The sequence below is a fragment of the Rhamphochromis sp. 'chilingali' genome, assembly GCF_963969265.1.
Source record: "Rhamphochromis sp. 'chilingali' genome assembly, chromosome: 15".
In the NCBI taxonomy this organism is placed as follows: domain Eukaryota; kingdom Metazoa; phylum Chordata; class Actinopteri; order Cichliformes; family Cichlidae; genus Rhamphochromis; species Rhamphochromis sp. 'chilingali'.
The window spans coordinates 3487917-3501872 of record NC_137942.1 but is presented as its reverse complement, the minus strand read 5'-3'; the positions used below and the strand labels follow the sequence as shown (position 1 = coordinate 3501872).

At 38.9% G+C, this 13956-nt stretch overlaps 1 protein-coding gene across 1 annotated transcript; it reads right to left on the bottom strand.

The window, feature by feature from the left end:
* Positions 1-5804: 5804 nt before the first annotated feature.
* On the bottom strand, positions 5805-6333 carry LOC308411092 (small integral membrane protein 36-like). Its single transcript, XM_080904833.1, has one exon. The coding sequence runs from the start codon at positions 6229-6231 to the stop codon at positions 5929-5931; it is 303 nt and encodes a 100-aa protein (XP_080760959.1). The 5' UTR covers positions 6232-6333; the 3' UTR covers positions 5805-5928.
* Positions 6334-13956: the final 7623 nt, after the last annotated feature.

Genomic DNA, 13956 nt, shown 5'->3' with positions numbered 1-13956 from the left:
AAAACAAATCAAATCTTTGTAATCTCTCTGCAACTGTATGAATAGCTACAGTTAGAAATGCACGCTATCTAATCTTCCTGATAGCCCGGGGTCAGGGTTCAGGTATGCTTATGGTGCACCTGGAGAACTTTCAGTTTCCTTAAAAACATTTACTGCAGACAACACAAGGTGGAAAACACGACTCAGTCCTCCACATGTAAATACTGATGCAGGATTAGCAGAAAACCAAAGAGAAAGCACGGCTCTCGGCTCTTAGTAGATTTGTCTTGTAGGGGAAACGTATAGACAAGTGCCCTTGGAATAAAAGAGGCTTTATGTGTACATGTGACAGGGGGTTAAACAGCTTTGTAATTGGTTTACTGTTTCAGGGTAGAATGCAAAGTCCATGGGTAATATCCAGTGGGTGATGAGGGGGAGGGGAGGTATTAAGAAAATGAGTATTTAAGACATCATTTGGTTGTTGCATATTAGCTAAATGAACCGACTGTGTTTGAGAATAGAATAGACTAGAATATCCCTTTCATGTACACGTATGTCGCCGTAATGAAATAAATGTACTGAATGTATTTAAAGTGTCATCACAAACCCCAAACATAACTTTACTAAAAATGAAGGCAAATAGTTGCTTTATTTTATTTAAAATTTCATGCACTTTTTGATTGCAAATTGTTTCCTTTTGCTTTCTCAAAAAAAGGACAATCAGTGTCGCACTACTGACAGTATGTTTTTGCTTTGCCTCATTATGTTGCAAACCTTTAATAGAAACATTAAAGCTTGCCATCACAGGGCTTTACTTTGACATTGAGCAGAGGATTATTTTACACTCTCCTGTTTGTCATCACTCACTCACTCCACTCATGGTGTCACAGTTTTCCTCATCTATTTAATAGATGCAATTTAATATTAACTACAAACACAGGAACAGCTTATTTTCCTTTTCTCGTCTTCCACAGTGAAAAAACTGAATCGAATATAATAAAATGAATAAGTGTTAATTAATCATGAACAATCTGTTTAACTGCCATCGAAAGAAAGAAAATGTCAAATGAATGAAACGTTTTTAAGTCTAAATAACTATTTAAACTTAAAAATGTTTAATTTGGCTTTAGCATGATGCACAATATAAAAGTACAATGGATCAGCACCTTTAAATCCCAGTGATTTTACAAAGCTTCTCATTCATCCAATCACCTGCGCTGCACGCTGGCATGCCATTGCCATGCAGAGAGGGCACAGCCTGAACCTCTGAGCCTGTTAATGATGGACAACTGGTCTGACGGGCAGAGCCACAGTCACCGCAGCACGAAAATGCAAAACTAAACAGAGTATTTAGGTCAGGAGCTCTCCCGCTGCAGCGTTTTCCGTACCCATCTTAATTAATCTCGCATCTATCGAGCTGAGCCTGCCGCTCTGTGTAATGGAAAGCACAAAGGCAGGATTACTATTGCTGCCGTTCTGTCCTCTTTTTACACACCTCAGTGTCAAAGGCCAACATCTATTATATCACAACCAATACTTAGAACGAGAACTGACTGTACTTTAACTGTGTCAGCTGGGAAACACATCCTCATTAGACAGAAATAATTTGGCCTCATTTAAAAAATGTAAAAAAAACTCCATCGATACACAAGAAGTTTTAATACTATATGTACAGTTTTATTAAAGTCTCATGTCTATTAGATTCTGGAAAGTATTGATCACGATGTCACATTTTTCATTTTGGAGGAGAAACTATTGTGAGAGTAGCTGAAATCTGCAAAAATACAAGAATTAGAGTGATTGAAACATTAACTCAAATATTACAGTGTGATTTTGATGTGTGCATGATATAATTAAAGTCTGCTGTTAGTACATTTAACCACCAAACTAAATGCAGTGACCTATCTTAAATGAAATTAGTGCTTAGTGCACATATTCACATTTTGTCCATATTTTATTTAATAATCTGTAGTTTATTATAGACGCTGGAGAGATTATATCTCTCGGCTGGCCTGGGAACGCCTTGGTATTCCCCCGGATAAGCTGGAGGAGGTGGCTGGGGAGAGGGAGGTCTGGGCCTCTTTGCTTAGGCTGCTGCCCCCGCGACCCGGCCCCGGACAAAGCGGATGAAGATGGATGGATGGATAGTTTATTATAGATGTTATAGATTTATTTAGGAGTGCTGTGATTGGTGTTCGGTTTTGATGTTTTTCGGCTTTGACTTGTCGATGTTGTGAGATTAAGCCATCCATGGACCCCATGACCACAGTAACACCTTTACTCTCATGTACTGTAGCACATGTACAGTACATGAGATTATCCTCATACATGTTATACATATCTCTGTACAATTTTTCTATACATATTTCAGTACATTGTTGCCTGTATATACAAACTTCAGTTGCTCATGTATGTAGGACCACTTTGTGTCTTCCTTTTATATTTTATATAATTTTCTCATCCGCAGGATAATAAAGGTCTATTCTATTCTATTCTATTCTATTCTATTCTATTCTACGCATTCGTACTATGTGAAACAAATATTAAAAGGTTGTAATTTTATAATAATTAAAAGGCTGTAAATTATAAACTAAAAGTGCAGTTTTAACAGTAGCAAAGATCTCTTAACGCCCTCTTTTGCCCATTGACCTTTGACCTTTGGTTATGAATTGGTTTCCTTTTTAATTAGGTAAAAAAAATTAGTGTGTTTAAATTGGTGTTAATTAAAACTCAGTTACTCTATCATGCTATATCAGGTTTATGTGCCTTATCTTTTATGCTAGTTGCACTATTTTAATTTGCACAATCAAAATTATTTATTGATTTAATTTTTGCACAAACCAGAGAGAATCTAACTGAGGCTATTTCTGGAGCCGTTGTATATTTGTCTTCTGTTTGGCGAGCCTTTCCCTTTACAAAGAATCATCCTGACCTCTTTTATGAATGTGATCTGTTTATGGTGCATTTCTTAGAAGATCCAGGATTACACTGAGAGCCATCCAGACTTTAGATCCAGATTCAGACACAGCTATTTCTGTTGAGGGCTGGCAGCACAGCACAGCCGTAATCACAATGTCCAGAATAATCAGCAAACAGGACGGCTAGCTTCGTTTTTTTCCAAGTTTAATGTTGTTTCCTTTTTGTTAAATCCCAGATGTCTTTTTATATTTGTTTCTGTAAAATGAAACTGAAGCTATCATTGATGAATAAACTGCAAAACACATTGCTGTACCATGATTTCAGTGTTTTATAGCTACAATTACTGTGTATACTCCAAACTGTTTCTGAAAAGTTAACAACAATCATGTAAACTAAATACAAAATATTTTATATCTCCAAATGTGCAACAGGAAAGTTGCAAACTGCTGGAGAAAATGTTGTGAAGCAAATTGAGTTCAGTTCAGCAACATGTGTTTTTATATGTAAAGCAACAAGAGTCGCCTCTGGGTGCTCGAAGCAAAGACACATAATCACAATTCTTCTGTTGTCTCTGAAAATCTGTTTGAAACAAAGACAAAATAATCAACATAGTTTACCAAATGAAGAGAAAGACAAAGAGAAATATAATATACAGACGTTCCTGGGAATTCACCAGCGGACTCAAACATGAAACAGAAAAAATATCTTTCTGCTCTGAAATGTGAAGAAACATTGAAGGAAAATTAGAAATGGAGAAATAAACCGACGGGGTTACGAACAATCACACAAAGAATACATGCAGATGAGTTAAAGCTACGATTCAGCTTTTTGTACTGCTACTATTTATTTCCACACATTTAAATAATGATAAAGGGAATGATGATAGGTCTTTAAAATTAATTTAAAAAATGAATGCAATTCTTTTACATCTGTTAGGAGATTCTTAGATAATTAGTTCGTAATACTGTAATCCTGTGCAATATCCCATCTGCCCTCCTGTCATATTTCTTTTCAAGATTTTCTTATTTAATCACTAGTGTACATATGTTTATATTTATAGATACATATATATTTAGTCATCTTTTCTCTTTTACCACGTCTCTCTAATATTTTGCTCCTTACTATTTTTCTATTTTTTTTTATTATTTTATTATATTTTATTATATTTTCTTCTACTGTACCATGCTGCTGAGTGACTGCTGCTCGTCAAACACATTTCATTGCAATGTTGACCCTGTGCTAACTTGCATATGACAAATAAAACTGAAAACTGACTTTTCTGCTTTTTAAATCTATTAAATGTATATTATATTATCAATTGTTAATTTGATTGTTTTCTTTTTGTTGGATCTTTTGTTCTTACATGCGGAGCTTTAAATACAAAGAACAGGAGGTGAAAGCTGCAGGGACATAAAAGTAAAGTGAATATCTTTTGATTTACTGATGTGTGAAAAAAACCCTACTAAAAGTACTAAAAGAAAACAGGCAGCATGGGAGCACTGGGCAGAGATGAAACAACATCACACACACACAACATAACTAAAGCAACGCATTTGAATGTTAATATTTACATTCCTTTTTGACCCTTTGAAGGAAAAACATTACTGTACTGTTAAAAATGGTCAAATCAGTGACCTGCTGTTAAAATACCTTCTCTCTCAGGGTTGGCATTTGCGGTATTTAATTATATTTGGTATTTTAAACTTATATCCGCCCTGTGACACTGAGTACGAGACAGAAACCATTACAGGTTGACAGGTTCTAGTGTCTCAGATGCTCAGATTACAGAGCCAGGAGCACCGGGGTCATTATTGTTAGCTGATTTCTTTTTAGGAAACGCTACAACTGATACAATAGAATCTCATTAAACTAAAGTAAAACATAATTTACCGGAAACATCTTTAGTTTTAGTCTCAGTGTCTGTGATCAAATTGGTCAACACAACCATCAGGAGTCGGTCTGATTTCTGAAACGCAGACCTGACTGTGCGTGGGTGTTTGTATTGTAACACCTGGTCTGAATTCCTGTCAGTTATCACTTATATTATAATTAAAACAACAACAAGCAGTTAGAATAATAAAAGGCACACGAGATTAACAATACAGACGACCTGAAGTGAAAATGTAAACAGTTTGATCACAACCGGAAGGAGCATAAAAGCAGATCATAGCCAAGTCCTGGAAAAGCTTTAGAGATGGAAACGTTAATAACACCCTCTCGTGCACTCTCACTCTGCAGCTTTATGTTAACTGTGCACTGTTTGCTCGACAAACACAGCTAATGTGAGTGCTCGCTTGTTTCTCACACCTTGATATGCTTTATCTGCACTTCGGTGATGTGGCAGACAAAAGGAAACCCTTCGAGCTTAACCCCGGCTTTATGCTGCTTATTCTTATCGAAATGTTTAAGATATTAAGCAAATTAACTTTTAACGTGGGGATCTAATAATGCTCGCTCAGGAACCTGATAAGAAACTTTCAACAACTACATCGATGCACGTCACATTTCCTCGAGTTATGTAAGAGGTGACAGTTAGTCCTGCCTTAAACAATTGTTCAGCACTGACCCCTGAACTGCAGCCAGATCTGAGCGCTTGGTTTCAATAAAGCCAAGATGACTGTTTTATATGGCAAAGGGGTGCAAAGTCCAAAGACACTGAAGAATATTTATTCTGCATAACAGCACGTTTTATATTTTTCTAACCTTAATCCAGAACCTTTCATCCCACTCTTCTCAGTCAGCGCAACAGACATGCCCCTCTTATTCTTCGTCTTTTATTGGTTGTGACATTTGCTTTCCAGAGGTGACTGCAGGCTTTGCCTTTAGATCCTTGAGATAAAGAGGGATTTCACGTGCATGCACACAGTACTTAAATACATCAACACATGTCACTCTCCCTTACCGTCCGAGTTTGGTCCTATGTAGGTCAAATCGTAGCATTGTCCCAGGAAAAAAGTCAAAACAAAAGAACAAAAATAACCCCAGAAAAAGTGCAAAAATGAGTTGGGTATAAACAGAGGTAAGTTGCACTCAGACCATCGTGCTCTTCTTCTCCCTGAAGTCTGAGTTCGATGGCTCGTGGTAGGTGGTGATCATGTTGGCTGTGTCCCACCGTCCCACAGGTGCTGAGGAGCTCTGCATCACCACCAGTCTGATGGGAGACTGAGTGGGTTGTGGGTCCGGGGCGTACTCCTTGGTAGGATCTTTGCCCCGACAGTCATACATTATACAGGATATCAGGAAGACGAGGAGCAAGATAACGTAGCTGGCGATAAGGATGCAAAGGTTCAAAGTGACGGGGTCAATCTCCTGGTAGTTTTCCAGAAAGCCCATGATGCCTGCCTCATGCTGGGTGGCCCAGAAGGCCCTGAAACCAGCACCTCAGTGGACGGAGAGGCAGAAGGCGTCAACAGCCGCTACACACCAAGAACACTAAGCAAGCCTGGTGACAGCAGGGCTCTCTCTCTCTATCCTCTTCAATCCGCCCTCCCTCCTTGCCCTCCGTCCATCCTCTCTGCCTCGCTCCTGTCTTCTTCCTCCTCTCTGTGTCAGACAAGCGCTGTGGATGTGTGGCTTTGAGGTAAAAATACTTTAATCCTCATCTCTCCTCCAACCTGGAATTTCTGCCATCCCTAGCTCTCTTTAATAGCTTCAGTTGTAACACAGCAACAGATTCTGTGTTACATCATCATGGGAATATTTAATTACTGTGTGTGTGACGTATTTTAGCGTGTGTGTGTGGTGTAATCTTAATCTTGATTGTAACTGGGGATTGACGGAGGAAGCCATCTGGCTGAATAGAAGCCACTAAAAAGTCACTCAGATAGAGCTCACACACCAAGCAGAAGACTCAGTCTCACAGAGGGTGCGACACACTTTCTTCCTAAAATATCTTTTCAATGATTTTGATTTTGCAGAACATTCAAATCCAGACGGATTACGGCACCCGTTGACCTCCGGGTGTCACAGAATCAGAGATTACCACGAAGGGAATCATCTCTGCTTGTGCACGGCACACGGAGGTGGGAAAAACAGGAAATAAAAACAGCAATAAATAATGTGGAACGTCTCAGGTCGTGTTTGCACCTGTTGCTGCAGTGCAGGAAATTTTGAGTGTGATGGACAGCAGGGGGCAGCAGTTATCAGCATTAGAAGAAGTAAAGCTGCAGGTCAACTTTGACCCAGACAACCTTTCTACAAAGAGAGCAGAAATCAAACAGCAACTCGTGTTGAGATAATGACATGAAAAATAAAGAAAGCTACAATTTTTAGTGCAAAACCTTCTGGTTTTTCCACACTGAAGACAGTCTTTGTGTGGTGTGAGATTACAAGCTGGGAACCAAGTTTTAATACAGAATAAGCTACACTAAAGGTCATCACAGATACATAGTGTGCTTCATGAGTAGTAGTCCCAGTGGTATCAGTATTAAACACACAGCACTCATAGCAAAATAAAACCAAAGTCATGAAATTATTGGTTTAAAACCTTTTACAATACTATCTGCAGCAGAAATACTGCAGATGACACTTGATTAATAGAAAATCAGAAAAGATGATCCCACAAGCGTGTTTTCAGACAACATAATCAATCAGGAGGATCACTCTGGGACCTCAGAGTCCTGATTGTGCAAGAAAACCGGAGACTCCAGCTACAAAACAAGAAGGAAGAGAAAAGAGTAGATGAAGGAGCTTTTATTTCTTTATTGTAATGTTTCCTGCCTTTACTTAGAGCTCTACGATTTCTTCTGTTATTTCTGTTATTTCCTTCCCTTTAACGTTGTACTTAAACGAGTCTTTGCTATGTTTTAAAACTTTGGAGTCTTCTTAATTTCCTGATTTATTTTACAGATTTTCCAACTTTAGGACCTTGGGCATGATTATATACTTTGTAGAAGATGGTTTTCTCAGCTCTTATGGGATCAGAAAATACTTACTCTCACATATGCGTCTTTTTTCCCTTAAAAACTCCCACTGTTACCGCCTATTTCTATTGTATCTACTAGAAAGTTATTTTAAGGACTGAAACTTTTCCCCTGAATTCAGAAAAAAACAACTTATCAGTTCAGAAAATTGAGAAATTATATCAGGACCTGCTACAATATATATTTTTACTGACGTCTACAAGTTTAACAGTCTCATTGGATCTCGGGGGATTTTCACCCCACAAAGAGATTTCATAACATAAACAGTTCAGGATGAAATCAGGCACCGATCTGCTCCAGCTCTCCTGCAGACAATCAGTCGTGATGTTTCCTGCCTCGCGGTTTAAAAGTGAGTTTGAGCAGCAGATTGTACACATTAAATGTGCAGAGTACAAAATGACCTCACTGCTCTCTTCACGTTCAGGCCTGTAATCCCTCTGTATGTCCCAGGAAACAGGCTTAACCCCTGAACCTGCCCGAGCACTCAGCTCCTCTTGAAGCTTGCTGGAGGGGCAACTCCACCGAGAAACAATCTCTAACCTTTGTAAAACTTTACACTACCTTTTTGTGTTTGCAATTTTATATACAAATAAAAACCATCATTCCAAACTGTTCCTTTTGTTTTTTAGAAACACGAGCACTTTTAAAGACTAAAAAAAGTTTAATCGAAACTCTTAAAACGGCAGCAAGTCAGAGGAAGAGTGATGTTTCTGTCCTGGGGATGTTTGTGTTGTCGTGCTCTCAGAGAACGATTAGCTCAGAGGATGTAATAGGTTTGTCTGTGTGTACAGCAGCCTCTCGGGTGGAGTTTCTCCTGCTCATATCTTGGGGATAGATCTTCCCCCAGCGTCGCCAGACTCTGGTGCCAGGGAGTCCGGCAGCGTCTGCGGGACCTGGAGGCAGACAGACAGCTGGGACACATGGGAAAGGATTGTGTTGACAAATTGTGCACTTTACTTCGGCCGTGTGCGTCTGCGAGCCGAGGATGTTAAGAGTTTTTATATTCTTCCTGTGTCTCTCAGGCACGAAGCACCGACAGGTTGTTTGCTCGTTTTTCACAGCGAGCCTCTGATTCTCCCTGCGGGGGATCCTCCCCTCCATCTCACACATCCTGACCTCACCTCTGCTCTCCCTGCGTCAACCATCCCCCAAAACAAATGAGTGACCTTAAGACATGACCTTACCAAAAAACAAAAAAAACCCTTCTGGTATTTTCTTTCTAAAAGCTTGTACGTTTTTCTTGGGTGTGGATAACGACGTAAGATTGATAAATGTGGAGTAAAAGGCCAATAGATTACTCATACAGACAAATGCAGATAGTGTTTATTTCCTGCTTTACTCTTCCTTTCTTTGTTTGAGCAGTGGAAAAAGAATAGAGAATAAAACTGTAGAGCATCATTTTGTTCTCAGTTTGTTTGTCCACCCTTTAAAAACCTAACAAAGGATCCCGCATTGCATTTATTATCATTTTATATTGTTCTGATAGCAGAAACATAGACTGTAAATAAAGGATGGACATAGGCTCTTTTCAAGCCTCAACACACCGCAATCTCATAATGTTCAGAGGAGATGGTGCACCAATAACTTATATGATAACTTATTTAGCTTAATATATATGTGCACATACTGAAAATGACAGCCTCCACACAGCATTTAATCTCTTATTAGACTCAACTGGCTTCTCTAAATGTAAAAGAACCCACCCACCACTTTAATTTGAGATCAGGGGTCTCAAATTCAAATGAGCCACAGGCCACTGCTGGCACCGTCATCTCATTGGACTGCCACTGTAGTGTTCACGTAGTAGAAATAATTATATTTGTTATTATTATATTTACATGCTTCCCGTTTCTGCTCAGTGACAACTCGTACTTTTCAACTCTCCTTTTTCTCCCTCACAGACACATAACAGGTATGGCCATCCATTCTCCCTCATCACTGCCCATGAGGCAGTGATGAGGGGCAACTGTTGTTGTAATTTAGTGCTACATAGATAAAACTGAATTGAAACTGAATTGCACTGAGCTTATGTGCGACATGCATGCATGCTGTAAATCCCTCCTAGTTAATGTTAACATACAAATAATGTGATCTCCATTCATGAAAAGAAGAAAAAAACGGTGCTTCTAATAATAATTTCTAAATAAATAAATATGAATATTTACATGTGAGTTTAAATCTGTGTCATATTCGCCACATCAGGCAGTTTTTTGTAATTAAAAAAATAACCTCATCATTTTGTACAACTTAAAAATGTATTGTGTGATTTATTTAAGTTACACTGATGAAGTCTCAAAAACTCACTAAAGTCACGTAACACATGACACACTTGGCTTTAAATGGTTAAAATCTCAAGAGAATAAAACTGAGTGGAGAAAGGGTTACACAGTTACAGTTACACAACAGTTCAAATCCACCGTTCAATCCTTGGAATTAGAATTTGCTCATTTTCCTTTAGTGGCCCATGAGGGAATATTTTGTTCAGGCTGAACTGGCCTGCAGGGGCAGAAAACACACAGAGGAAGGAGGTGATGAAGATGGTGAGTCCTTCGTCTTCTCCCTGTAACAGCAGGGGTTTTCCATGAAGTCTTACACAACCGAGATGCTGCTCAGAGAACGATCGGGGCTACGTAACAATTCTTTCCTTTGACCATTTCATCATTTATGTATTTATGCAAATTAAAAATATCTTTTCTTCATTGTAATTTTTTAAAATAAGAGTTTAAGTGATGCCAAGACTGAGAAAAAAAGGTTAAATAAAAACAACTGATGTAAAGACTAAAATAATACTAAAAATCAGCTGTTTTGAAGCCCAACAAAGGTGAAGTACCTGATATTTAAACACTCACTCACTATTTGTCTATCTGGGGTTTATTCTACAGCATGGTTGTTATCTACACATACACACGACGGGTCACTACTAATGAGAAACTCTTCTTTGTAAGAGATCAAACTTATACATTCTCATTATATCTTCCTCCTCTTCATACACCTCCTCCACAACTGCTCTCTCCTCCCTCATTTCCACACTCATCCTCTTCCTCCTTACCTCAGTCACCATCTGCTGGAATTAAGTCACAAAGGCATAAGCATGCTTATCTATTCCTAATATTGCCAGAATTACTTACTGTCAGCAGATAAGACATGCGACCCTCCCATCTACAGACAGCTGGCAACAAGCGGCTAAACAACAACAACAGCTGGTTATAAACTCACATTATGCCAGCTAATATTAGGCACGAGTGTTCTAAAATCATATTCTCCCTCTGATAAACAGTTTGATTACATTCTCACATCTTATTTATCCAAGTCCAACAATGTTAGATCCATTTCAAAGAAAGTTTCTCTAACACAGCTGCAGAAACAGCAGCGCTTACCAACAGAAATTCAACAATACACATCAGTATAGCGTTCATGAGTGAACCTCACTGAGTCATCGATTCGTATCGGACAAGATGTGACCACGTGGCATATTGACAGCTGAGGTAAACAGCAGAGAGACGGTCTGCACTCACTATAGATCAGGGTGGGCAACTCCAGGCCTCGAGGGCCGGTGTCCTGCAGGTTTTAGATCTCACCTTGGGTCAACACACCTGAACAGAGATGGGCAGTAACGCGTTCGCGTTACTGTAATCTGATTACTTTTTTCAAGTAACGAGTAAAGTAAGGGATTACTATTGCAAAAACGGTAATTAGATTACCGTTACTTTCCCGTAGGAACGCTGCGTTACTGCGTTACTAAAACCGTGATTTTTTGCGAGAATGTCTCACGACAGTGACGTAAGCGAGTGCGACGTTCGTGGCAACAGCTGTGTGCAGATCAACAATGGATCACATATCGATTGTGGGAGAGAGTATGAGCGTGCAGCGTTTAAAGCGTGGAAGTACTGACCTTACTTTGAGTTTGATTCCATAAAAAGTGATAAAAACATTAGCGTCCATCGTGCGTGGGAAGAAAACTTCTTTTTACAGCGAAAAAAACCCCTAAACTTCCAACAAGCACAGAGTGCGTAACGACGTAATGAGAAATTCACAGAGAAACTCGCGGATTCTTCAACTGACCGCGGCACACCTGCACCAGGGTAAACCTCCGCCTATCCTACTCCTGCTTTACAGGTGAAAATAGAGCAACAGGACCGCTGAGTCTTTGACTTTATTTATTTTCTGCTGTGTTTTACTTGCATCTATTTGAAAGAGTGAGTGTAAACACACACACACAAAAAAAAATTATGTGCTGGAATGTGCAGAAAATAGGTTTAAATGTTAAACTAATTTATTCAAGTCAGAGAATGTTGCATATAATTACATTTTTGCTTGATGCATAAAGTTAAAAGATTAAAACTGATAAAAACAAGTTAAAAAAAAGAGACTTTTCCATTTGATTACATTTTGTATGATGGATTATGCAGAAAAAGTAGAATTGGGCTGAAAGATCTATCGCTTTATCACCTCTTCAGGTTGTAAATTGTGTTTTTAAAAAGTAACTAAGTAACTAAGTAATTAATTACTTTTGAAAATAAGTAATCAGTAAAGTAATGGGATTACTTTTGGGGGTAAGTAATCAGTAATTAGTTACTGATTACTTTTTTCAAGTAACTTGACCAACACTGCACCTGAATCACACGATTAGTTCGTTACCAGGCCTCTGGAGAACTGCAGGACATGTTGAGGAGCTAATTTAGTCATTTAAATCAGCTGTGTTGGTTCAAGGACACATCTAAAACCTGCAGGGACACCGACCCTCGAGGCCTGGAGTTGCCCACCCCTGCTATAGATGAACAACAGTGGTGAGATTTTGCACACTGTACCTTTAAGTATTACAAAATTATCTTTGGAATTTGTTATGAGAATGATTTGGCCAATCCTGTAAACTAAAGCTGGAAATCTGAATCTCACTGGTCTTAAGTTACTTTGAATGTGTAAATTTGTGCCTGCATACAAAGACTGTTTGTATGTCAAACCAGAAATTTAAATGAACCAGGAAGGAAACTTGAGCTCGAGTCAGCCCAGGTGAGAGCGACACTGTGTTCAAAACTTGTTTGGTTTGACATTGTAACCTGCTATAGACAATACTGCTAAAGCTAATCTCATGAAGCTAATTTACGTCAGAAAAAAGACACAGGCATGAGCTTATATCCTGATACATCCCATCAAAGTCTCAGCCGTTTAACAGCAGGTGCTTCTCCTTTTCATTCAGGATCACACTCCACTTTAAAGACCAAGTCTGCATTATTCATTATGCAGTATTGGCTGGATGAGCCTCGGGCCACACCTCTGGCCTGTTAGAGTACATATAAATAATGCAGATTATAATTATAAATAAAACACGTCCAATAACACACTGTACTCTTGCTCTCTGCATATTCCAAGTTCCAAATTAAGTTGAGGTGTTTCAGAGGTATTAAACTGAGGAGATGGGCATACACAGAGCAAAAGATCCAGCATGCCAGGTCGCATTTTAGCAGGTAGCACTGAGTCTCTCCCTGTAATAAAATGCAATTTCCTTTTCTATTCGTGATTACAGAGTCTGATGAGACATACACTCGAGAGGCGCTCATCCCAAACATGCAGGAGAAGCGTGGCTTGGCTTAGGATCTCGCAGATCTGATAAAGACCCAACAAGTGAGCCCTTTCCTTCCTGAGTGGAGAACTGTTTGTGTTACAACGTTCTGCGTCTCTTCTTCTGGGTGTGGGAACCTGCCCCTCCCAGAGTCCATGGTTTCCTCTCACCAAGGACCCGCCACCAGCTATCCTATGTTTCACTCAGCCCTAAATGTGACTGAAGAGAGCTGCAAATGCTAAAAATCTGCTCAAGTGAAGTGCTTATCTGCATGTACGATAAACCGTCTCAAAGTTATAGAGGGTTTGTAATAATATAAGCGTATACAACACATATATATATAAAAATAAAGAATGTATCTACAACTCTAATTTCTTTTTATCCTCTGCATACAGTTGCAATGCAGATGTACAATGGTATATTAGCCAAGAATTTTAAAAATAATGGTGTTGCTGATATACATATGAAACCTAAGTTTGCCTTTAAAAAGTCACATTGACTTTTTAAAAAAGAAAATAGATATAAGGAAAGAAGAAATCTTTACGTACAATTATTTCAGACTTTAAAACTGGCTTT

Coding starts and splice junctions, on each gene's coding strand:
- LOC308411092 (XM_080904833.1), bottom strand. CDS start 6,231: ATGGGCTTTCTGGAAAACTACCAGGAGATTGACCCCGTCACTTTGAAC.